This window comes from Aythya ferina, assembly GCF_964211825.1.
Source record: "Aythya ferina genome assembly, chromosome: 8".
NCBI lineage: Eukaryota > Metazoa > Chordata > Aves > Anseriformes > Anatidae > Aythya > Aythya ferina.
In genome coordinates, this window is record NC_140304.1 from 26957372 (window position 1) to 26983324 (window position 25953).

At 43.2% G+C, this 25953-nt stretch overlaps 1 protein-coding gene across 2 annotated transcripts in view; it reads left to right on the plus strand.

Moving 5' to 3' along the window:
* Window positions 1–10507: 10507 nt before the first annotated feature.
* Window positions 10508–25953, plus strand: part of RNF11 (ring finger protein 11) — a 30446-nt gene continuing 15000 nt past the window's right edge. The window contains exon 1 of one of the 2 annotated variants that reach the window (XM_084528400.1): window positions 10508–10928. In XM_084528400.1, coding sequence (XP_084384526.1) covers window positions 10806–10928 — 123 coding nt within the window. In that variant the 5' untranslated portion in view covers window positions 10508–10805. Of the gene's footprint in view, window positions 10929–12338; window positions 12393–25953 lie in introns of those variants that run through there. The other variant, XM_084528401.1, reaches the window with a different exon arrangement.

Below are 25953 nucleotides of genomic sequence, written 5' to 3' on the forward strand. Positions count from 1 at the left end.
TCTGCAACTTCCAGTAATTAACCTCCTGTTTATGATACACTGCAGCTGATCATACTAGCTGGGAAATGTACAACAGTTTACTCTTTAGTGTCTTGATGGAGCCACATCATTAATTTCCTTCCTTCTTACATAGGCATAAAGAAGCAATTATAATTTCTAATAAAATTTAAAATGAAAAGTATCACTGAATGCTTGCCCTTGTCTTTTACTCCTCCTAAGACTTCTTCTTTTATCAACATTGGATTTCTCAAGAGCCTTTTCCCTAGAATAAGGTAATAGTCTGTGTTTTATGCCAGTGGTTGTCCTTACCCTGAACTACAATGAATTTACTTGTTGGAGCAGAGATTCTGAACAGCCATTCCCTCCTGAACATCCTTGAATAAACTCCTGCTTTCCAAACCCCTTTTATTACATGCTTTACATACTCATTTTTCCTGAGCTACAGCTTCATCTCTAGATTGCATGCATACTAATATCTGTCTGTACTTCTCTTGCTGAATTGTTCGTGCTTCATTATTTAAGTGCACAGAATTATAAGTAGGTGTTCCTACTTCAAATGCTCTTCTTGGGAGGGGTGAACTGGCATCTGCTGTTCCCTTTCAGTCTCTTGAGGAAGAAAAACACCCTGTACTCCTTCTGTGGCTTCACTCCACGCTAAGAAGGATTTTTGTTTTTATTGCACTTGCTGGTTTCCAGCAGAATTTGCTTTCAGACAACAATTTTAGTTCTGTATATTCCTGAAGTCCTAATATTCCTGTCTTTAAGGAGCAGCCTGAGATCAAAATTGAAACCGTGCATTTTTCACAAAGTTTTTGCCCTGGCTTGGATGATTCCTCAAGATGCCCCTCACCAAAATGTAGAACTCAAAAAAGGCTTTGGGTTGTTATGAGAAACAAAAAGGGTCAGTCAGGAATTCCTCAAAATCAATAAATGTGTTTTTAAATCATGGGCATTTCCATGAAGTTTTCTTTATAATTTGTCAGTAGTGTTTGTTTACAGTTTTATCAGTCAATTTATTAAGCACAGTCACTTTTTAAAATCTGTTTATGTTAGGAACAAGTTGTGTTATTATGAAATTCTTGGTCTAATGAATGAAAACCTAACTTTTCAGTTTAGATTCAACATGAAATTAATAGTTATTTTAAACTGAACTGTAAAGTGGCAGATTTACACTCACTTTGACATGTTAGAAATGTAGGGTGTCTTTTAACGTGTAGTTTTGACACAGGCACATAGCGAATTACTGCTCCTAACCTGTAAATGCAGTGAAGAGCAGCTCTTTTCTACTGTCCCCATTCAAAACTCCTACTGGGATGATTCTAAAATCTTAAAATAAAAGATCATTTCCTCATATTCACTATGCTTGTTTCTCAAGAGGTTATGTTACTCAACACATTATTCTTTTGTGCATGGAGAATAAGTCTGTCACATACCAATCTAAGAAGTAAAGCATGGAACTATAGATGTTTTAGCATGGAGGCACTTCTGCCAAACTTTCTCTAGATGTCACTATGCTTTCTGGCTATTTTATTAGTCTTTATTATTATTAAATGGAAAACTATCATATAAGAACCTACCTTCTCCAAAATGACAAAACTATACTCTAATTACATACATAATTTATTCTGTGTAATAGAATATACTATGCATATATATAGCATGGTATATTAGCCACAGTTACATCTGAAAATAGTTTACATGTATATGACAGGCTTGTTTTCATGTTCTTTTCACCTTCCTAATAGTCTTCCTACCAAGTATGTTGGCTCATCAAGTCTGAGTTGCTAGCCCATTTCCATTACTTTGTGCTGAAAACAAGCATCTCTTTAAGGATACTCCCACAGTTTCCAGATTCAATTTCCATGCATACTTTGCTATTCTTTCTGTCTGAACAATTTTTTCCAAGAATATTTTTCTGCTCTTACACAATTGTATCACCTGAAGACTCATTTGTACTACACAAATGCTACAGAAAACCATTTGGGGAATTCAAGGCCAGATTCATGCTTATTAGTGATTTAGCAGATGGAGACAATGTTCTTGTCTCCATCCCTATCTATCTTCTCTCTGTAATTCACTATTTCTTACCAGTTGAAACAGTCTTTGAAAAGCAAACATATATTGATTTCTACACATGAATGACGTTTGTATGTTTCAAAGACTTCCAAAATATCCTCAGTCACTGCCTGGTTGTTGTATTGCATTTATATGGCAAGATTTGCATAGCAGAGGGCTACAGGGGTGGCCTCTGTGAGAAGAGTCCAGGAGTTGCCCCATGCTAGGTAAGGACCAGTTTCAGCCTGCTCCAAAGGGACCCACTGCTGGCCACAGCCAGGCCAATAAGCGATGTTGTTTGTGCCTCTTTGATTTAAGAAATGGAAAAACCTACTGCTACACAGCAGCTGGAAGAACAAGGAGTGAGAAGCAGCCCTGCAGACCCCCAAGGTCAGAGCAGGAGGAGAGCACAAGGTGCTCCAGGCACGCAGCAGCAGTTCCCCTGCGGCCTGTGGAGAGGCCCCTGGTGGAGCAGGCTGTCCCCCTGCAGCCCATGGGTCCCACGTGGAGCAGATCTCCACGCTGCAGCCCCCCCATGGGTGGAGGAGCCCCTGGTGGAGCAGGTGGATGTGGCCTGGAGGAGGCTGCGGCCCATGGAGAGTCCCCGCAGGAGCAGGGGGTTGGGGGGAGCTGCTGCCCATGGGGTACCCGTGCTGGAGCAGTTTGGGACTGCAGCCCCCATTCCATTCTCCTGTGCTGCTCAGGGGGAAGACAAAGAAGAGAGTGGATGGGGAGAAGTTGTTTTCAGTTTGTCTTTAGTTTCTCACCACTCTAGCTTGTTAGTAGAAGGTAATAAATTACATTAATCGCCCTATGCTGAGTCTGTTTAGCCCGTGACAATAATTGTTGAGTGATCTCCTTGTCCTTTTATCAACCCTTGAGCCCTTTCCATTGTATTTTGTCCTCCTTTCCCTTTGAGGAGGAGGAGTGAGAGAGTGGTTGTGGTGGAGCTCAGCAGCCCAGCTGGGTAAAACCACCACAGTTGTCCACAAGATGGGGCTTCTACAACGAGGATCTGTGTCCAAATTTAAGATTCTGATGCAGAACCTATGAATGGTATCACATTTGACCGGAACACTTTAGACCATGCTTTCAAATTCTGGCACAGGATTTAAATTTGTGCCCCCACTTCCAATTTCATGGGTAAAAACATTCCGTCAATAAATCAAAACAGCAGCAAGTGATGTCACCTTTTCCTTAACCTTTGCATTATGCTGGTGTACAGCTAATGGCTCAGCAGCACTACATCCACCGTGACAATCATCCTATGTCCTTCAGAGCTTCTGTATGGTGATTTACTTCTACATGAGCTTTTATGGAAACGTATGCAGTCCAAAACACCAAATGAAGTGTATGTTGTTCTGGGACAATGGAACATAGTCAATATGTACTCTAACATATAGGATGCTGCTGTTAAGATGATAACACTTCCAACACAAGTTAGAGGAAGTCACTCTGTAGAGTTTGTAATTTCTATAAACTAAAGTGAGAGAGGGTAAAAATTTGTTGTTACAAAACTAGCTGTAGACAGGCACTTCAAAATAAATGAGAAGAAAAATAATTTATTCCTATACACAATTAAAAACAAAACCAAAAACAAACAAACAAACAAAAACAGGAACAGACTTACATTACCTTTTGCTGTCTTGTTTCACTTGTGTGAAGTGTTTATTTAATCAGTATGTGATTAGTTCTGCTAAAAAACAAGTCCTAGGATCCTCCCTCCTCTGTTGTCAGGTAAGTAACCTTAAACAACTGAGATTTTCATGTTCTAGAGGAATCTCCACACCACTAAAAGCAGGACAGACTAACCGGGACTGTACAGCCATCCTCTCATATCCCTTTTCATAGAACTAGAGAAATCATGAAAATTTCCTTTATAATCATTCCTGTTTTCTGCATGATGCAGTTGCTAGAGATTTTTGCAGGAAGCACAGTATTGAGACAAACAACAGAAGTATTTGTGCATGCAAAACCAAACTCTGGTTCATATTTCCAGCCTGCTCTCCCTCCAAGAGGAGGGTACACACACATGCAGAAAGGACTATTCCAAAAGTAAAATTGAATGTTAAGAAGAGGAAACACTTCTGACCAGATGGTGAAGTTAATTTTCCAAAGATTAAGTCCTCCCCAGTGCCAGAGGCAGTCACTCACAATCACCTAATACTTTCTGTAGGAAGTCTTCAGTGATTTCTGCTCACATTCCTTCTGTTCAGTTTCAGTAACTTGTCTTCTGCACTTCAGCTAGATAAGTCATCACAGACCAAAGCTGCAACAGAAGTGCCAAATAGTACCCTTCAGAATAACCATCTGGAGAAATAGAAAATAAGAAGATCTGAGGAGGCAGGAATTACACTGAAAAGGATAAAGAGTGACAGTGCACCTCAAACTGAAGTCGATTACATTATATTATGAAAGGAAGTGCACTAAGTTTGATAAATGGCATTTTTGCACTTACTAAATAATGCTCTCTCTATTCAATGCTCAGGTTTTAACTGGAGTGCTCTGACCAGCTTTGGATGTCATGCTTACTGAAAAACTAGACCAAAGAAAGAGTCCGTAGGAGAACATAAAGAATAGGAGATTTAGAAATCATGATCTATAGGGAAAGATTGAAATAAAAAAGCATGGTAACAGTCTTCAGATACCTAGAATCACTGCTACAATGCAGACAGAATATGTAATAGTTTAACCTGTAGCAATCTTAGATTTCAGTTGTGTTTTGTTTCTTTGTTTGTTTGTTTTGTTTTTGTTTTTAATTGTAAGGGATTAGGACACAGTACCGACAGAAGTCATTCAGTATCTGGAAACAATTTTCAGAAACAAGAAATGATAAAGCCATAGATGACCTTGGGACAGATTTGTGTATCAGAAGGATGCACTACAGAGGTTCTCAGGAATCTTTCCACGTGTCATTTAATCACTCTGTTATTGCAGAAGACCTATAGCTATCTACGGTAAGCTATCTACGGACATTTTAGGCCACAGCAAAAATGGTGTAAATTGAAGAAACTTGAAGAATTACAATAATGTGAACAAGAGGTGCATTAAGTTAAGCAGCAGAAGGCACATTCTACTCAGCTGACAAAAGTCCCAATACTGTTTCAAAAAGAAATTTTGGATACCACCTGACCATTGAAAGCTTCATAAGGAACATAAAGTCTCCAAGATAAAAGTCAACTTCAGATGAAACAACATCATATCAAACAGCATTACTCTTCATTAGTTGAGGTAATTTTGGCTATGGACCTGCTACTCCAAATATCCATCTTTTCCCCACATCGTGGGCAGAATATTGCTGAACCCACAGTGATGGTACCTGATGACTAGCACGCTGGCCATTAGCAATCTCTGGATAGAGCTTGCTGCTTGCCAACTCAGAAAGTATTTACACACAGCAAATAGTGAAGAAAGGCCAACACTTCAATTAAATTGAGATTCAAAAGAGATTTTCTGTTACTGACCATCCACTACGCGTTGAATGCCAGCCCAGTACCAAACCTCCTGAGGCCTGTCACAGCGGTATCGGTGCCTCACACCCCCGTTCGAACAGAACAGTCACCCTGCAGTGACTGTGATCCCGTAATATTTTGCTTTTGGGAACTTCATGACTCGTTCTACTCCAATTTTGTCATCTACTGTCATGCTTTCGTACTGGCATTTTCTGGCGATATAGGGCAGAATGGAAATTAAAATAACATAGCAATAAAACATCTGGTGCAAATCACCTGAGACAAATGACAAAATATAAAATAATCTGAAACCTCTTGAAATTATCTGTATATAACCTACTTCATCTAAAGCCATTCCTGAAACGTTTGGCCTAACCTGCTTTTCAAAACGTTCAGGAAGTGAGATTCCCAGGTAATAATTTCCAGCGCTAAACTGCCTTTGCAGTCTGAAATAATTTCTTAATGTCTACCTTAAATCTCTACATCCATTACCTCTTGCCCTAGATCCCCTGAATAGGAAGAACAATTTATTCCTTCTCACTGAAAAAACATTTTACATTTTTGAAGATCATTATCACTTTTCCTAACACTTTCCTTTCCTTTAGACTAAACAACCCCAGTTCTTTCAGCCTCTCCTCTTAGATCATGTTTTCTAGGTCTCTGATCACTCTTGAAGTTGAACCTGTGGTAATATGTGTTACACTGAGAAAAAGGAAAATTGACTCCTACACAAAATTTACCATGAAGCTCGGTGACAGGGGACTTGTTTGAAGAGGTTGCTTTTGTGTGATGATTGCTTTGGTTGTTTTTGTGGTTAATTTTTGCATTTTATTTTGTTTTCTAATGCCAAAATACATGTCTGTATTCTTCTTTGTGACATACAGTGTAGGTGCCCCAGAACAAGGAGTATTACATTCCTTGGTGATAAAACATTTCAGATTTGGGGACAACAGGTATTATGGAAGGCAACATACTTATGCCAGTAATGGAAAACACAGCCCTACCAGGACTTAGCTTAAATTGAGATAAGCAGTATTTGTGATAATTTAAGCAGAAGGTTAAGTTATTTTTAGAAACATGAGCAAAATACTGCATTAAAAATGGACTTAAGGGACATATATTAGTTTTGTAATTGCATTATTTTGCTGCAATTCAGTCTCTCTTGGAAAACAATATACAAATATAATGTATACCGAGAAATGCCTATGGTTCTACTAAAGTGTCAACAAAACTGAAAACAATAGTTCAGTTTAGAAATGCCATGTTCTTTAAAACCAAGCGAATGAATTCATTGATTAGTCCATTCCCACAGTAAGATTCACATGCATAACAGCAGAATGTAATTTATTTCTATTCTCCAAAGGTATACAAGGCCTTTTTTTTCCAGGAAAAGGTTCTAAAATAACTTGTCTATTCACCAACATTGCCTGAGCAAACAGTGCTATCTGTGAAACTTCGGGTACCATGGCATGGAAAAATTTTACTCAGAACTTAACTTAACTAGGCTTCTGTATATGATTCTTATCCAGAAGAAAGATAAGACATAATAAGAAATGATAAATGCTGGGAAGATAAGGCTGATGGAAAAAAAGTAATCAAATAATGTATTTCTTGCTGAGGACACAAAAGGTCTTTCAAAAATTTTTGTTGAGCATGACGCATTAAACATATAAATCGTTGCCCAAAAATAACACAGCAATGGGTCATGTAAAATGAAGTCACCAGAGGGTTTTTTGCCTCTAAATTAGGCAAATTATGATGTCGTCAGTTTTGCAGAAAAACTCTTAAGAAGAAAGACTCGTAAGGTCTTCAATGTTTTTTAGATTTTTAACTCCAAAAGAATTTTAGAGATTTTTTGACAAAATAGCTCATAATCTCTGGTGAGCTTGTACAAGTCTTAAGAATACAGTGTCATCTAACTCATCTCCCCTAATACTAAAACCCTAATACTAAAATAAAACAAACATTTAGTTGTTTGAATCCTTTAAAAATATTTTGCATGAATTTCAATTTTCCTTTTAAAAATACATTTCACTTAGAAGACTGTAGCTGACAAATAGACTGAAGTGGTCAGCACAGACCTGTGTATGACATTGCCATGCTAAAATTTATCAGAATATTAATCGTGTATACTGGCAAGACTAAGACTTCCAGACTTCCACTTTGACAACTGATTAGAGCCAGTAGTTTAAAAGTTTACAGGTAAGAAGAAGTTCATGGACATAGGTTACCAGTTCCGTATTAGTATCAGTCTGATATAAATGTTCATATTTGCGTTCATCTTTTCTACCAGCAATATCTGTGCTGCCCTAAATTAATATATGTCTCTTCCTTGTATCTGTGAGATCATTTTAAGACTACGGTATCCAGTCCGATAGTTACTTGTTCCCCAAACTATGGGAGGAAGTAAAAAACAGAACTGCAGCCATTGGTTTAATTGCCTTACAGTTCTGCAGGAACAGGGCCAATGTACTTGTAAATCTTCTCAGAAAAAATAGACAATATAAAACCTACTTGTGAGCTTCCAATTCTGTGTGGAACACGAACAGCATGAACAGCTCCTAAATGATTTGTTTGGGTGCAAAACCTATTTGGTCTATAGTCACCTCTACCATTCTGTATGAACAAGGGTCACTTCTGTGTCTATTCCCACAAAACCAGATCCTTCTAAGTAGCCTGTGTACTTAAAAATAGTTATCTACAGAAAGCACACAGAGGGAAGCCTGCCAGATCTGTTTTTTTTTTTTTGTTGTTTTTTTTTTGTAACTTAATACCCAGAAACAGTGAAAACAGGTCATGGGTTCCCTAAAGAGAGGCTCCCGTCAAATGGTTACTGAGCACTAAGGACAATCACCTTCTACCTCGAAAAACTCTTTGACTGCTTTCTTGTCCCCATACTGCAAGAAAACGTGGTAGAAAAACTAGTAGCCTGACAGTCACACCACAGCAGGCATATGTATATGAAATGACAACGCTTCTGCATTCATAAACAGAAGAGTTTTCCCATTCTTCGTCTCCTGGACCACTTTTCAACTTGTGACCTGGTGGTGCAAAGCCATTATTAACCACTTACCTGACGTAACAGGAGTAAATGGCACAGAAAAACAAGTGGCTTAAACCACCTCCGCTTCAAAGAACTCAGCAGTGGCTGGTAGTTGTTCTTCGTTGTTCAAAGCTCTCACAGGTGCAGAGCTGTTCGTGTTGCAAGGCCAAACGTGAACTTTTGCTTCCTCTTTGGTCTCTGTGAGTCTGTCATAAAAAGCAGACCTCTTTTGCCATTTGACAAGTCTCCTCCTTAAATGGAGCCCAAGTTCAGGGTATCCTGTACCTACTTAGGTGCAAGTTTTAATTGGGCGTAGCAGTTAGTGATAGTTCTTTTGGAGATCTGGCTCAAGGGAAATACAGGCAACACCTGCTCTGTGGGACCCCACGGGACCTCTCCACTGTGCAGGATCAGGAATGCAAGGCACACTGGGGATGCAGCCACAGCGACTACAAGGGCTCCACAGAAAGAGTAAGGTGTGAAGTGGCAGTGAACAGACACCTTCCTAGCTGCCAGTAATCTTGTTTCTGATGTTGCCCCAGCACAACTGACGATCTCTGTAATAGGGCTGGAAATCCAGTATAAGTTTCTGGCAGTGGCAGCTCTGACATTGCTTTCACCTTGAAACCATTCTTGGGTTAGGCAACGGCTCCTCTCTAACTACTGTTTGCCTTCCTAATTCTCCTATTAAACCAAGTGAACTCACTCTTATGATAAACACCCAAATGACCGCATCATGACAGCAGTCATTATTAGTTACATCAGGCCATTGCAAAGCCTTTCTATCACAAGCAATGCTTATGTCTCCAGCAACATTTCTAGTCTTAGTTTCTTAGAAAGGTCTAAAACCATTTTGAACGCCATAAACATCAGTAATAACTTCTCAATTGCTGTAGCTTTTACACTGAAGGTGTTTAGGTTATCCAGTGGTAAGCAGCTAAACAAAACTTCTGAACGGTAATGAAGGGAAATCTTCACGGAGGAGCTCACATAGACAATCATCAGAAACACTGCTCCAAGTTCTTCAGCCACCACAGGACCTCTTGAATGTTAAAGTAAATGTTGTAGAGCCAAATACTTCATTGTGGTCAACTGGTTTATAGATACTTTGACCTAAGATGGCTGCTCATTGGGACTGACAAAGCTGGGAACATTTGAAGGGTTGTCCTGTAAATGAAAAAAGTTTCCCCTCTACATTGGTCTGTGTTAGCGTGAGGGGGCATTTACTCTCTTGGAGTCTGCAGGTATTTATATCCAAAAGGTGTTTTTGTTTGTGTGTTTTCTTAGTACAGGAGTTAAATGTGCGGTTAATACTTAATACTTGCTCATCACATAAAAGGTGATGAAACACAAAAAAACACCACCACAGAGACACAGAAGTAACAGAATGCCTTTTGCTTTTCTTTCTACACTTGGAGTTGTGGGCTCTAAACCCGTGCCCTCCCAGCAACTCCAGGCGCTCAGCACAAAGGCCACCATCTTCGGGGGACCTCTCCTGAGGAACCCGGGGCCGGGGCGGGCCCTTGAGCCTCCAGCCTTGCACCGGAGAAGCCCAGGACGGGCACCCCGCTGTCCCCTCACGGTGCCTGGGCGGCCTTTTCCTCCCTGGCCGCCCGGAAAGCAAACACAACACACACAGAGCCCCGGGAGGTGGAGCACGGCGGCACCCTCCATTTTGGGGGAGGGCAGAAGCCCCAACCCCGCAGGCGGTAGCCGGGCCGGAGCCCTCCCCAGCTCGGCCTCGCCTCATCCCGCCGGGGCCGGGCCGTGCTCCCGGCGGGGCTCGGGGACAGAACCGGGCCTTGTGGCTGCCATCTCGGCCCGGCGGGGCGGAGTGAGAGGAGGAGCCGGGGCGGGCCGTGCGACAAAGCCCAGTGCGCAGCGAGCTGGTGACCAGGAAGCACAACAGCGCCGGGCTGCCGCGGGGCGGGCGGCGGGCGGACCCCAGCTCAGCCCCCGCTGCCCCCCAGCTCCCGGGGCCCCCCGGGGCTGGGAGCCGAGCCCTGCCGTGCCCTGCCCTGCCCAGCCGGGGGTCGGGGCGGCTGCGGAGCGTGCGGGGGAAGGAGGGAGGGCGGCCGGGCTGCCGCTAAGCCGCTTAGGGCCGGGGCTGGCATGAGCCTCCCCGGCGGGGCGGCTGCGGGCTGCGCGCTGCGGCGGGGAGGCTGAGGGCACCCAGCCGCCGGCGGCGGGGTCCGGCGGAGAAGGCGGAGGGGAAGCCCCGCTCCCGAGGGCCGGGGGGTGGGAGGGGGTGGAAGATGGGGAACTGCCTCAAGTCCCCCACGTCGGATGACATCTCGCTGCTCCACGAGTCGCAGTCGGACAGGGCCAGCTACGGGGACGGGGCTGAGCCGGATCAGGAGCCGCCGCCGCCATATCAGGTACGGGGGGGGGGGGGGGGGGGGCGGACCGGGGCCGGGCCGGGCTCCCCGCGGGGCCGGCTCTGCCCCCTCGGTGCCTTCGTCCCGGTGCCGGGCAGCGAGCTGAGGAGCTCCCTGTCCCTAAAGCCGCTCCCCCGGGGGTCGCTGCTTTGTTCGGGCCGGCCTCGAGGCTGGGGGGGGAGAGAGGCGGCGAGATCCCGGCCCTAATCGCTGAGGGGCCGGGGCCGGGCCCGGAGGGGGAGGCGAGGCCCCGCGGGGGGGGAGGCTCCGGGTTTCGGCTCCGGGTTTCGGCTCCAGAAACGAGGACCCTGAATTTGGGGCAGTGCCGCTTCCTTTGTTGTCCCTGCCCGGTGACATCACTGGCTGGTGCTGCTCGTTTCTCGGTGCTGGCGAACGGGAGGCCACAGGCACTTGCAGGAGAGCTGCTCTTTGTCTGGCTCTATTTACTCCAGCCTCTGCTCCGCGCTTATTTTTAGCCGGGGCTGATCCATAGCGAGGAACTTTTTGTAATCCAGTAGATCCTATTCCCTTCGGCTGCCGGGGGGGGACCTGGAAGGGATGGTTTTCCCATTGGATTTTCTGTCTGGAAAGGCTACGTTAATGCACATCTTGATGAGTAACCGGGCAGGGAGAAAAATGCTGGGTGTTTTCTGTATCATAGCCCTCACAGGAGAGGGTAGCGATGCAGAATCCCAATGCCAGTAGTAACGAGAAGTCTGTTTTTGACCTCTGTTCAATGCGATGGCTCCCCAAAAAGGCAGCCGGACTTGTGGTTGCACTCATCCACTCCTGGTGATCTCCATCCCCGTATATAAAAACATATATGGCTTTAAACAGGCCCTCTGAAGGCCACACAGCACTTTAAAAAAAAAAAAACAATACAAGGAAGAATGTCAACAGTATAGCTGCACGTTTTATTCGAGTTTTAAAAGTGTCTTCCTATCTGAAAGGGTGGAATGGGATAGATCAGTGAAATCTAAAATAAATGACTGCTTGAGACACAAATTCTGGAGGGTGGCTTGAGAGCTCCTTATTGCCAAGGGTGGGAGTCGTTCAGTAGTTGCAGACCTTGACGTATAATTAACAAAATTGCAGGAAGTATTTAACTGGGTAGACGTGTAATCTGCGAGTGCTTTACAAGCTCAAGAATTACAGCTCTGATAGGAAGTCCCTTAAGTGCTCAAGAGGAGCCACATGCGTAGCAGTCATCGGTGATGCAGGGGGACAGCGCTGGTATTGCTTGGCACCGCGTAGCTGTTTGCTTTGCACAAGTGCAGGAGCTTAACATTTAGAAGGAATTTCCCAAGATGGGTTATTTTTCTCTGAATTCTGAACTGTCTGACCAATAAAGCGTTTGACAGCAGATTAATATTTTTAAAGGTCGTGTTGTTCTAAGCTAAACCTCATTGTCCATTCTGTTTAGGAATGCATCGTGTTTTTGTTACAGCGTGGACAGCCAACTTGGTATGTTGATTTTTGTTGCGTTTGCGTCTGCGATTTCTGGGAAGACTTGGAAAAGTCTTTCAAAAGAAAAAAAGCTGTTAGCTCTTGTGAGAGTTGAGAAATTCCATTTTGCAGACCTTCTCACGTCACCTTCAGTGGTAGATAAGCAGACATCTTCCTCAGCTGCTGGTGTTGTGGTTTTTTATGTTTTTTAAACAAAGAATTTGTACGTAAGTGTGGATGGTTGACTGAGAAAACTGTAGACAGTAAAATCAGTGAACTTTCAGACCTCTGTTATTGAGTAAGTGCGTTCATACCCAAACTTTCCACATTTGAATAGAGCAGTCTAGCATTAAGTCATGTGCACACAGGTGTTTGGCTGTCCTGAATGGCACCGCTATCCAAAAACCCCATACACAAATCTACCGATTGCTAAACCCTCACTGTAACATGGTGTTTTGTGCCTCCTCATCAAAATTCAAAGGTTCTTGTTCCATAAGTCTTAAACCACAGTGATTTGTGACTTTAAAAAAGACATAACTTACAGTGTTGTGCAGTATTTTGTGCACTTCAAGGTTAAGGGGATTGATAACTTTGAATTGTATTAGGCCTAATGCACAGGCCAAATGCTGAACTTGGGGGATTCCTTGTGCTCCATTATTGCTGTTGTGGCTGCAGTAGCTTATGATCTCATTTTAACTTCCAAATGGCAGCTTGGATTCAGGGTACAAATGGGAATGTAGGAGTTCTGTCCTTATGTGTGATAAATACTTATTTCACAATGTTTTAACCAGAGTTAACGTGTACATGAGAACGTACAGACCTGAGTAGGGAAGGCAAGGAAGAGGACAAAGTGAGTTTGAAAACTTGTTTGTGGCAATTGGAGAGTGCGCAAGAAACTGGAAGATTAAAACCTAATTGCTGGAGCTTTAGTCATGAAATAGACGTATTTTGGTTTGCTTCCTTTGGGTTTGCAGCAGTGATATGCCAACTTCCTGAACAGCTCTTGCAAGGTATGCAAGTGAAGAGAAGGAAGCTTGCTGATGAAGAGGTAAAGATACAGTAGAGAAGGACTTGTGCGTCCCTTTTAACTCAAGTCTGTGTTATTCTGACACTTAAAACATGTTAAATTGCCTGGCACACTTGTGCTGAGGGCATCCATATGGGAATCTAGTTAAGCCATAATTTTTTCAGGTGTTAACTTCTAACAGCAAAATGCGCTTCCAATAGTCACTTCATTATTGCATGTCAAATTTACTTTATGATTGAGTGATATCAGATCACTCAGAAATAAAATTTCTGCTTCCAGAAGTTAGATTGAAAATTGGATTGTCATTGTAATGACATAATGAGGAATATGCCTTCCATTCAGAGGCTCTGCATATACCTGTCTGCTGTCAGTGCACTGTAAGCTACAGGAAGAAGGCTTCAGAGGGAAAACATCTTTTTAAATAGCCATCCAGATTTATGAGAAAGAGGTCCATGAGAACATCAGCCATTTTCCAGAGCATCAAGCTTAAGGGCTAACATGGGAAATAATTAAAACACACACAAAAGAGTGTGTTTGTATGTGTTGGGGGGAAAAGGAAGCTATTTTAAGAGTTGACCAGCATTTTCACAGACAGAGGCTGGTTTTGGATGCCTCCATTTTAGAATCCTGGAATTACAACTGTTTTTCTAAGTGCTGAGCACATGCAACTCCATTTCTAACCGGTGAATCTGATCAGGAAAAAGTTAGCTTTGGTTTTGTTTCTTCTCAAGTCCTCAAAATTGCGTGTGCTTTCAAGTTTGTTTTTCTTTTCTGTTTGACTTCTTCGCCATCTGTTGGCAATATGCCTTCTGTTTTTTCTACAGAAGTTCACTGTTGTTTTTTTTTCTAGTTTCTCCTTACTTTTAGCAGTTCTTCCCGAAGATTTTATTTTGCAGAACAGATGTGCAACTTCTCTTAATCCTTGTCTCGTATTTCTGTTCTTAAATAGTTCCTTAGCTGCAGAAAACAATTTCAGAGTTTATAGAGCTTTGGAATGTGTTCAGTAAAGTGCAGAATGCATCTTTTCTACCCAAGTTTCTAAAAGGTACTACTGTTGACAACATACACTGCAATATTTTTATATTAAAAAAAAATATATATATGTAACACTTGCGAAATTAATAAGCTAAAAGCATGAGAAATAAGCGTAAGTTCTTGGTATTGATACTGAACTCATAAAAGCATGTTTGAAACATTGATAGGGAAGATGGACTGATAAAATGTTTCACCCCTTTATCTGAGGAGATCCAAAGTTAACTTTGGTGCTCAGTACTGCCCTGTGTTGTCTTGGAGGCCCAGATAAAATATTCCAGTGGGTTTTTATTTTTATTTTTTTCTCATTTGAGGGATTCATTTAAAACCTTTTGACCTGGATAGTCACTTGATTAGGTTGTAGGCACAAAATGAGAGGAGAGATCAGAAACATGAGCTTAAGCCAACGCTGTGTGCCCATAATCTTCCAAAAGCTGTTGGTGACAGCAGGTTTTGAAAGCACAATTCAGGCTGTCTCATGGCTTCCCCTAAATTGAGGTTGCTGCAATATCCTCTGTGGGCCTGCTCTGTGAAATGAGCATCACTTGCATGCGCTGTGCTCTTGTCCTGGTCCCTCTGTCCTGCGGCACAGCGGTCTGTGCCCGAGGTGCCCTGTGCCCCCCTCCCAGTGCCTGGTGCAGTGCAGGAGATGTGGCCCTGCAGCGTTGCTCCTCTGAGACCCTGGGAAAGTGCTCAGTCTGAAACTTTTCTCAGTGTAGTCTGCTCCATTTCTGTCTGGAATTTGACACTGTGGATGCATGTATTGGGTGTACTTTGCTCAAAAGAACAAAGCTTTTATTACTCTCTCATCATAACTTAAGTACAACATTGCACTGGAACTGTTGGTGTATATCGGAACAGCATAAAAGGAGGAAAGATGCGATGGAAAAACTCTGCATAATGAGCGCTAGCCATGGAGGAAAAAACAAAACCCAACCAACTAGAAACTTCATGTAAGAGAAATGTGTATATTAAATATTGCACATGCAGTCTTATCATTTTCTCTGCTTGTCCTCCACACCTTGCTAAAGATATGTGTATGAGTTACAATTTAGTTGGCAAAATACTGCTGTATCCCCCAGTTCCTCATTCTGGTGGAAACTTCAAGGGGGTGCACGCAGGGGGTGTCTGCTTGTTGATGTGTGCCTTTTGACACTGCGGGTGTAGGTGGCCATCAGCTGCAACGAGAAGAGCGATGGAGGAGCTGAAGCTTAGGATTTGCTGCATGGAGGAGAAATGGTAGAGTAAGGCGGTGTTGTGTTGTTTACTTCTTTTTCAAGAATATGATTGCTTAGGCTGCCTTACATAACTTGTTTTCAGAAATGAGCAAGTGCTATATTAATATCTCTAACTGTGAAAGACCGAGCGCTGAATGAAGTCAGTCCTGGTAGACTGTTGTGATACGGCTTGGACAGCTGCATTGGGAAAACCTGGGATTCCTCAGTATCTTACGGGGCTGTTCTGGTAAATTGTGTGCATGTGCAAGCAATAGCAAACTGTTTTGCTTTAAATATCTGTAGAGAGATAGTCAGTTTATTCATGAAATATATGTATGAAATAGAAATGAAATATGCGTAGTAATGAAATACATATATTATAAACTCCATGGTTCATAATAGCATTCAAGATCATTTCATTATTGAGCAATACGCTGTGCATGTCTGAAGAATTTAGCAAGTCGTGTAGATAACTTTGTTGCTACTAATGAGTACTAGATAGAAAGTTTTCCGTGGGTGGTGAGTGTAAACTCCTTTCTGGGCAGTATTTATTTAAAACAAAAAATTGTGCACCTGTATTTCCAGTCTTAATGCACGGTGGTTTCAGGTAGGCTGCCAGGCTGGCTGAGCGCTGCTGTCCTCATCTTGCTAGTGAAAGGAGCTGAGGGGTAGGGATAAGGGGAGGAGGGGCAGAAGGGCAAATCTGAAGATAAAGGATACCAGCTGGTATTGCAAAGCTAGATAATTTTTTTTTTTTTTGGTGTAATAATAATGAAAGTAGCATTTTAAAATTGTTTTTAATGGATATTTTAATGAGCATTGGCTGAATATTGGAGTTCTCTGCAGCTTAAAATAGATCTCAGACTCCGGTCAGTTATAAATACCCGTTGGGCATGGCTAGAAGAAATGGGATGTGTATGCTGACGTTTGAGTTCTGTGTTAACACTTCCTAATTATGAATATTGGAGTCAATTTCTAGCCTACTGTAGTTGAGTCAGCAGTCGGCAAGGATCTGTCCCTAACCATTTGGCCAGGAGGTTTTGCAAGAGGAATTTAGAGAAGAAGATAATGTGTTTATAGCCCCATTTGACGGGATGCTGGTCGCTGCGTTGCACGTGTTTCCCCAAGGAACGTCCAAGTTGGACCAAACTCTTAGGCAAGGTCTATCCCTGTCTGCTGTGTCACTGCTCATCACTTTGATGAAGGAAAGAGGCTTGGCTTAATGAACACTGTCAGAGACCCTGTTAACGTTTCTAGGCAAACTGGTTGCAGAATGTAAGGGCAAGAAACTAAAAATAACACTGCTTGCCAGGGACGGGCTGGTATCTGCCAGTCGCAGTGCCTGTCCTTACTGTTGCCTCCCCACGGACACACGGAGAAACGTATTCATGTTTTGAGGAGTTAATGGGCTGCGGAATAGACTAAAGCAAATCAACCGTGACTTTTCTATGAGCTAATGAAACAGTTCCTAAGAGACCAGGGAATTACAAAATGAGCAGGTTTTTAGGGATGTCATGGCTGAGTTAGAGTAAAACGTCTTCAGGGGAAAAAAGCTGGCAAGTCACTGTTCTTTGCCTCTTTGACTCTGGAAGGCAAAGCAAGCTCCTGTCTGGGTTTAGACTGCAAGAAAAATTTGCCCCGACACCGTGAAAGTCTCAGAAGTGAGAGAGACGACGTGCTTCCTGAAGGTAGGATGTGTTTTTGTAGAAGACGCCATCCTTCAGCTCGTTCTGCCAGCCTCGGGGGGCAGCTGCCACCAGCAGGAAAATGCAGCAGCCACCTGGCCCGGCAGAGGGGAGTTGATGTAGAGCTTCTTGGTGGGCAAAACCTGAGTTCACGTGTAGCTTCCTGCTGGGTGAAACTGTGGATTTCAACAATAATAAAATCACTTGAGCAGCCCTAGCGTAAGCCATAGTCGTTCTTAGTTCAGCCTGCTGTTCAGTTTGTAACTTCTGGGAAATCACTTAACTGGTCTGTGCTTTAGTTTCCTCATCTGTAAAATGAGGAGCAATAAAGCTTATCTTTAGTGCAGACATGCAAAATAATTTAATTCACGTTTGTAAAGTGTTCTGTGATAATTTGATTTTAATAAAATAATATTCCTCCGTTACAAAATGAACCTCTGCAGGAATTTACAACAAATCTGCTGCTGTAGAGAGGGAGCTTTATCAGAAGATCTGGTTAAGACAATAGATGTCTACTAAAATCTGTTCTGGAATCCGATAATTTAGTTTTTATTTGGCAGCCCGTGTTCCAGATGCTCGATTAGTAGGAATGAGCAGGCTGTGGAGATGGTAATAAAAAATCTTGCCTAATCAGGATAATGAATCTTCATTATCCGCGGAGATCCAGCATTCTTTGAGGCACGCCAATCAAAACAAACAACACCGCCCTCCCCGAAATCCAGGACCACCTTGTGTTTAGGAAGCTGTTGCGTTTCCCGTGTGTGCTGCCAGTTCACTGATGGGATCTGCAGATGCTGCTGGCCATACAGCTGCAGTTCGGTTTCAGAACCACGGAAAATAAACTAGTTTTGTGTTTTGAAGAGATAATGGTCTGCAGGATGGGCTAAAGCAAAGCGGCCATGACTTTCCTATGAGCTAATGAAACAACTTCCAAGAGACCAAGGAGTTGCAAGGAACGGTTGCTTTATTTACCAGTCCTCCACAGGAATCTCTGTCGGCCACTCTTGTTTCTCGACAACGAAGAAGAAAGTTACAATGCCGGTGGCAGAAAAGCTGCTGGGCCACAATCCACGAGCAGTGACATGGACAAACAACAGATGCGTGCAGCAACTGGAGGAGAAGATAAAAGAGCCTTCCTTTCAACCACAGTTGCGTCAGCCAAATCACAACCAGCTGGTTTATTGCACTGGACGTTTCTGCTGAGCCATCAGAAAGCTCGCGCACGCTCCCTGCTTTGCACACGTGCACATATGCATGAAACCGTACCAAAGGCTAGTCTGATTTCTGAGCCTCTCCTCCTGCCTGTCTTTAGCCACTGCTTTAGTTCAGGCCCTGAAGTGCCTGAGGGAGGACTGAAACTGTGGGAGGAATGGGAGAAACTGTGACTCAGGAAATTCAGTTCCTCCCTTAGCCCCAGCATGCAGCGATGCATGTGCAGACTATTATCTCTGCAGTAATGAAACTTGTTTCCCGTGATCGTAGTTTTTGGACACTGAAGAGGCCTCCATGTCCTCCCTTCTGCTTTTTCCCCACCCAGAGCAGTTTGTGTTTCTGGAGGCGCAGTTCAGAAGCAGTCCCTGTGCTCAGTTCACTGAACTCAAAGGCCAAGTATCTGCAGAGACAACCTCGTCCTCAAAGATGAATCTCAGCTGGCTGACAGTGCTGAGTTTTCCAGAGCTTAGCCCATGTGCCATTAGAGTTTGGACTGCTAAGAGAAGTCCTAGAAGCATCAAGGAAATGCCTTTTTTATGACTAATAAAAATCCAACCAAGTCACATGAATATCCAGTGTAAGTAAAAACCCGTTCGGCGCTGTTTCAAAGGGTGGGAATCACCTCTCCTGCAGTCGTGATTAAAACCACCAAAACTTTGCCAGATACTGTCAGCTTCATGAATACTAAGTTTTGTCATGGCAAAACTGATTTAAAAAGAAATGGCCAAATAGATGATAAACCAGAAATATCTGCACATAAAATATGCATACTTGGACAGTAGCTTGTAGGTGCTGTATGGTTCTCTGTGGTCCTCACTGCTACCGCTTTGTGTGGCTCTTCTGATGACTCTGTACAAGCTCTAACCAGAAGGAATTGGAACAATATTTATCTGCCTTTATTTATTCCTCTAAGGTGCACCTGGGTAGGTAGGGATACAAATCCCTTGTGACTCAGTGTGTGCATGTCGCAGAATCAGATGAGGCTGGGCACTCTTGCCCTTTCTCTTTTAGAGCTGCCGAGACTTGGATCTGAGAGATCAAAGTGCATCGGACTCCGTCATTTCAATATCTACAGGACAGTATAACACATGACTACTTGGGGATGATGCCTCTGTGTCTGACTTTTATTCATCATTGTAATTAAACCCAGATACAGAGCTTGTTCTGCGCGCTGAACATTAATCACAGAGTTTTATTAACACAGTCATTGAAATTGTAATTCAGACAGTTTGACTTTGCAGTATAGATTAAGACCAATATTTATTTTGTCTGAATAAATGCATTTTATTTGAAGATCAGAGAGAGAAGTGATTGCTCCTGGGTTTTGAACAAACAGGTGTAAGAACTGCTTGACTACAGACAGCCAACTGTGAAACTGGTTTGGTCTGTACTGTTGCTTAACAGAAAGCAGTTAACTGCTGAATTCAGTGGAAACTATATAAAAGGCTCAGACTGGCAAACAAATGCTGAAAATTCAGATTTAGCTGAGACAAAATTAATATCTTAACACTTGTAGACTGTATTTTTTGCATGCTAATAGTACTTGCTTAATTGCTTCACCAGTTTCTGATGTTTGGGGATTTCTCTTGGTTGTTTTCTGTTTAGGTATTACAGTTTGTATTGCAGTTGCATCTGTCTATCTTCAGTTTAGGTTATGAGACATGACTAAGTCATCGCTTTTAGTGTCTGCTTCATGAGGTTCTGTAGTGGTACATCTTCATTTGGGGACCTTGAGGCAGTCGTGGATTGTCTTGTGAAGAGTGGCGTTCTTGGAAGTATATTGACCTTCTTGGAAGGAAACATTATCATTTGTAAATCTCAAGAAAAAATACTTATTTTAAATATTAGTTATTTTCTAGGTTAATGATTTTTCACCTCTGAGACCCTGGATGTCTGAGGCTCTATAAGCTGCGTTACAGTGCTCACAACAGCGAAGTCATAAAATCCTATCCGTAGTCATCAAGTTGAGAATAAAGGTCCACACACCTCTGCTGCAGATTTCTTCAGAGGTCTGCAAATTAGAAAAGAGGAAAAAGCACCGCATAAGTAGTGTTGCTTTAAGGTCTGCCCTGAGCCAAGGAAACGTGTCAGCCGGCTCTGGTAATGGCACAAAGCAAACCTTAGCTAGCAGCACCTGGGCATGCAGCATGGTCGAAGCTCCAGTGGCTGTGGTGGCCATGTGCCCTCTGCCAGCTGGATCGGGTGGGATGGCCTCAGGCCCAAAACCCGAGTGAGCTGCCCCATTGCTCTGCCACCCTGCCTTCAGCTGGGCATAGTGCTGTGATACGTAGTCTGCTGGAATGGGTGCGTCTGGTAACTCAGGTGCAGCTCTGCTTTTTATAGAGTCCTTCCAGCCACTCATCTACAAGAACCAAAAGTGAGGTGCCAGAAGAGATTTTTTTCACTGTTTGAATTTAGGCAAACTGTGGAATTTTTAATAAGTTAGGTTTTGTTTGATTTACTGTGTGGCTAAACTAGGAAATAAATTCACCGAAGAATGCCCATTCCTTTTGTAAATATTGTGGCTTTATTGACGTGCAGGAGGTGGAGTGAGCTGTGCAGAGACACCATGTTAAATATGAGGAGTTTTATTTTACAGAATCCTCCAGAAGAATCTTTTAGGAAAGAAAATATAGTATCCACTTGCACAAAAATAAAACTTCACTCTTCAAGTAATTTTTGTTTTCCTCTATAAACTGTAATCTTCCCTCTTGTTCAGTGAGTAACCTGTTTTTGTTACCTCTCAGAAGAAGCAAGATGACCTAGATTTAGAGCTTCCTGGAGAAAAGTTCGTTTCACCCTATATATAGTTTCTCCTAAGGTCTCTTCATGTGGCTAAAGCTGTCACCTACTCTGAGCTGGTAAACTGAGGATAAAAGAGCTGTAGTTTTATGCTGAGGTTGGAAAGAAGGGTGTGTTATCCTTATTTATTTTTTTTTTGCTGTCTATTAAATTTTATGTACACACCATTATCTAGATTCCACTGTAGTCAAGGTAAGACTTTCAAACTCCCAGCTGCAATATCAAGAACTTAATGTCTGTTTCTTTCAGCTTTATGTCTGCTTAGTGTCTTGTGGACGAGTAATGACCAATTACCTCTTCATTAAAGAGCAAGTTGGATCAAGCGTTTGTGCTGGCAAGAATTTCTGCAGTGGACTCAGACTCAGACTGTGGTCTCGTGGGGTCAGTGCCTGCTTCTCCCTAGTCAGATGGCACAGGCTGTTTTTCTTCTTGGAGATTTCCCTAAGCACTCGAGCTGCTGCGGTGGTGTTTTCATATCGAGAAGCAAAAGCTGGGAAAGTGGTAGTAACAGCCATGTAACAGATGCTTCCAAACAGGTTGTTGGTGTTGAGGGATCAGACAAATGTTTCCATCTAGTCAAGCAGCCAGAGTACTGCAGATGGAGCGAAATTCATCTATCCCTTTGTCAGGGTAAGACATTTTCTTAAATAGAGGGGAATTTATCTGATTTAGTGTGTCAGTAACTTGAGCTGTTTGGGCTTGTACAGTATTTCTGGGAGAGAGGGGTACTTTCCTTGTCTCTAAAGAAAGTGCTGCTGTGTCATGAAACCCAATACTCCTGTCCCGGGGCCTCGGCTACACCAGGGACCAACGCCAATTAAAACCATATATGCCCCTATGGTAGTGTGTGTGTATACCTCAGGCATGTGGGGGGATGAGAATCTGCGTTCACTTAACTTGATTTAATACAGGATTCCGTTCCACCACTTAAAAATAATGGCTCTGACAGACTGTACCGGGCAGCAAATGCAGCTGAGGCCAAGGAAAAGACTCGGGAGCCCTCTCTGTGTTCAGCGTACCATGGGCTGAAATAGAGGCTGAAACGCGGTGTGCCTTGGGATCCATCCACACGGCATGCTTCCGTGTTTCTGATGCTAGGAAGTCAGGTCTAGCTCCTTGCTGCTGCCAGAGTGGATTGTTTCACCTTTCCCTCCTGCTTTCCTCTTACAGCCACGTGCTCCCCGGTCCCTTTCTGGTAGCTTTGGTACGTCTCTGATCCCTCGGTGTGTCAGCTCACACCATTAAGGCATCTGAGACAAGTTCTCTCTCATTTTCCTCTGTCAGCTTTAGTGGGCCAAACTGACATCCTGGTGGAGGTCGGATTTATCTGCACTTCTTGCAGTCTATACGTTCAGTTTTACTTTGTGGCATCTCTGGGAACGTCTAGAGATGACGGCTATGTTCTATTTCCACAAAATGGTACAGGATTTTGGGCTTCTCCATAGAATATAGTTGGAGTTAACTGCATACCAGAGCATGCGCGGAACAGAAGTCTGATATTAGTTTGGAGAGCGAGTGCATCTGGGAACGGTCTGCGCATAAAATGCGCTGCAAGTTTGCCACTGCTGACTTCAGAGGGGCAGTGGTTGCAGCTGCAGGGATTATGCTGCTTTGGGACAAATCTCCAATGTAGACAAAACCTTAATGCTGTTCTTAATTGTGATCTTCCTGTTTAAAAGCAAGCAAACAAAAAGAACAGAATGAAAGAATATAAAGCTGTCTGCCACAACTGCTGTTAAAGGAGCTTAGGTGCATTTCCTTGCTGCCTTTTTTTTTTTTTTTTTTTTTTTTTTAAAGAAACTTCGCTAACATTAGCTAACAGTTCATGAGTATATTTGGTAAGTACAGGAATCGGTGAAGACTTTCACAGCCTGTTCATGTTGTGCAGCAGACTGTGATCTCCCTTGGGACACGAATGATTACAGTAACATCATTCATTTGCATTGTGGGGTGCTGCTGTGCCTCTTCCCTCACACAAGCCTTCCAGTTATTGCTGCGTGGATTGTTTCCAAAGCCTGAATATAACTTGGCAAGCCCTGTCAGTACTGTTAAGAGTTTGATTACCTTTGTGCATATGTATGTGAGGACTGCCAGGGTATGTGGCTTTTAATGAAACAACCTCCCTGTTGTCTAAAACGGTTAGAATTAAGAAATTATATGATTATACAACAGCAGAAGCTAAACTAGCCGTCTCCATGAAGCAGTCCTGTTTTACATGTTGTGACTTCTTACTCTAGCTCGGTGTGCCTCAGGAGACTCTGGTGGTTTCCTATCGAAGCCAGTTGCACTTACAGCAAGTTGAGGGACAAAACCCTGTTTCAAGAAGTAAATTTGAGAAGCAAATCAGGCTGCTTTTTCTCACGTCTGCTCACACAGTGTTAGCAACTCTTGTGAAGTTTGCAGCTCTGCCGTCCTCTCACAGGGATCGCACCTCCTTGCTCAGTGTCTTTCTCCTCAGTTTTCTGAACTGAGAGCTAACAACACTGGACACAGGCGGTAAAGAACAACTTCACAGCTTTTTTGGATCTCATGAGCTATGTCAGGTCAGGCGTACTTCTTGGCTTAGAGACTCACAGGAACAGCCCATGGGCCACCCGAGGCTGGAGCCACAGGGCTGCCCTCCCCTGCTGGTAGCCAGGGAGCAGAGGGCTGCTGGGCTGTGCTGGGCTGTAGGAATGGGGCTCAAGCAGCACAAGTAGGTTTGTGAGGCTGGAGATTTTCGCATGGGGTAGGACTTCCAGCTAGTGCACTGTCAGCAGGTTTCTCCAGCTTCTTTGTCTCCTGCCTCGACCTGTCAAGTGTGCTGCAGGAAGCAGGGTTTGCCCCCAAACCGCCGTGCTTCTGCTGCAGGTGGTTTCCAGCAGCGGGCCAGCAGAACCCCAGCAGAGGTCAGGCCAGGTCTGCTGCTCTTCCTGGGGAGGAGGAAGGACTTGGGTGTGCTTTCAGGCTCCTGCCATGTGCAGTGCTGAACCTGAATGTATCCAAAGCTGCAGAATCCATGCAGGCCTCTACAGCTGGGCTGGGTGAATAGAGGAGTCAGAACTCCCTGGTGAACCGAACGGAGTAATTGCTGTGAAAGAGGCTAATTCAGTGTACGCTGGAGGACCCTGTCTATAGCTAGATCACAAAATCAAAGGCTTTTTCTCAGCAGTTGTCCTGATTTCCAGAGCTAGTAATGCAAAATGATTTTTCCAAAAATGTATGTTCTCATTCTTAAACCTTTTCTTTTCTTAGCGTCTTAAACTTCTAGGTGGAGTCACTCATGAGAGCATCTGCAAGCATTTATAATAACTTCAGCAAAGCAGCGCTCAGATTTAATGAGCACTGCCTTCTCTATTTTATTTAAATTGGGTTGAGTTAGATATGATGAGTATTGTTGCTAGTTATTACACTACATCATAGATTGCATTAATTTGGATAGCAGCCCTGTTCGTTATGGTACTAGAATTTGCATATTGAGTAGCTCTTGGGCTGGTGGCTGAATAAGGGGAAGGGTGGGTAGTCAGACATATTCCCAGCAAAGTTCTCTTCTGCAGACAACATGTAATTTTTGCAATAAGCTGATCAAGCTCTGCCCTTACTACTCCTGCAGGGAGCCTCTTGATCAGCCAAGAACTAAGGCTCAAGAAGCTATTTTGCATTTCTAGATATTTATGGCCAGCTTGAACCTGTTATTTTTGTACCAAACAGATCTTTAGTTGTTTTTCTTTTTCTGATGTTTACTCTCCTAGTTTATTTGGAGCTCAGTCGTGTATCCCTTTCTGCCTTTGTTTTTCTAGGCTAATGCTTCTATTTTTATTTTGTTTGTCAGTGGATATAATATTCAAGAAACTTGGTTTACCTGAAAAACAAAATCTATCTCATCCAGAGTCACTGGCGCTTTTATTTAAAAAAAAGAAAAAAAAAAGAAAAAAAAAAAAAGAAAAAAAAAAGGTTAAAGCAAGGCATTTTTGAAGTGATGGAAGGGTCAATGACTGACTGCTCTGCATCTTGCAGTGAATTTTGATAATGGAAGTAATAAAAATATTTAGTTTAAACCTGCAGAACGAGCAGCTCAGAGGTCCAAGGGACAAGCACCTGAGTGTGCTCCCAGCCGTTACCCTCTCTCTCTAGACTAAACCAGTTTACATCATGCCAGACATCACCAGGAGCACAGCATTGTGTGAACTGATACAAAGTCAGGACCAGGCCTATATGGTATTTCAAGACTTAATTTCTATACAAAGCTTCAGCTGAGCAATGAAAGTTTCTTTAACCAGCTATGGCAGTCTGAAATTGCTGCATTGGGCTTTCAGCAGATTTCCCTTGAAGACCATCAGGCTCCTGGACAGAGCTGTGCCCAGCTCTTTCTGCCCCCAGGGAGTTCCTAGAGCTGCCCATCTCCCCGCGTTGTTTCTGCCTCTGGTGCCTGATGCAAAACAACTGAGAGAACAAAAATCTGTTAGCTGCAGCAATTTCTGTTAGTCTCTTCACTGTAGTGGAGATTAGCCTATAGGAGAGGTGGTATCCCAGATAAAAAGCATTTAGACTGCTTTTATTACCTTGTCTGTTGGCTCAGAGATTACTTGGGAAATCTGATGACCGTGCAGAAGCACGTCCACCTT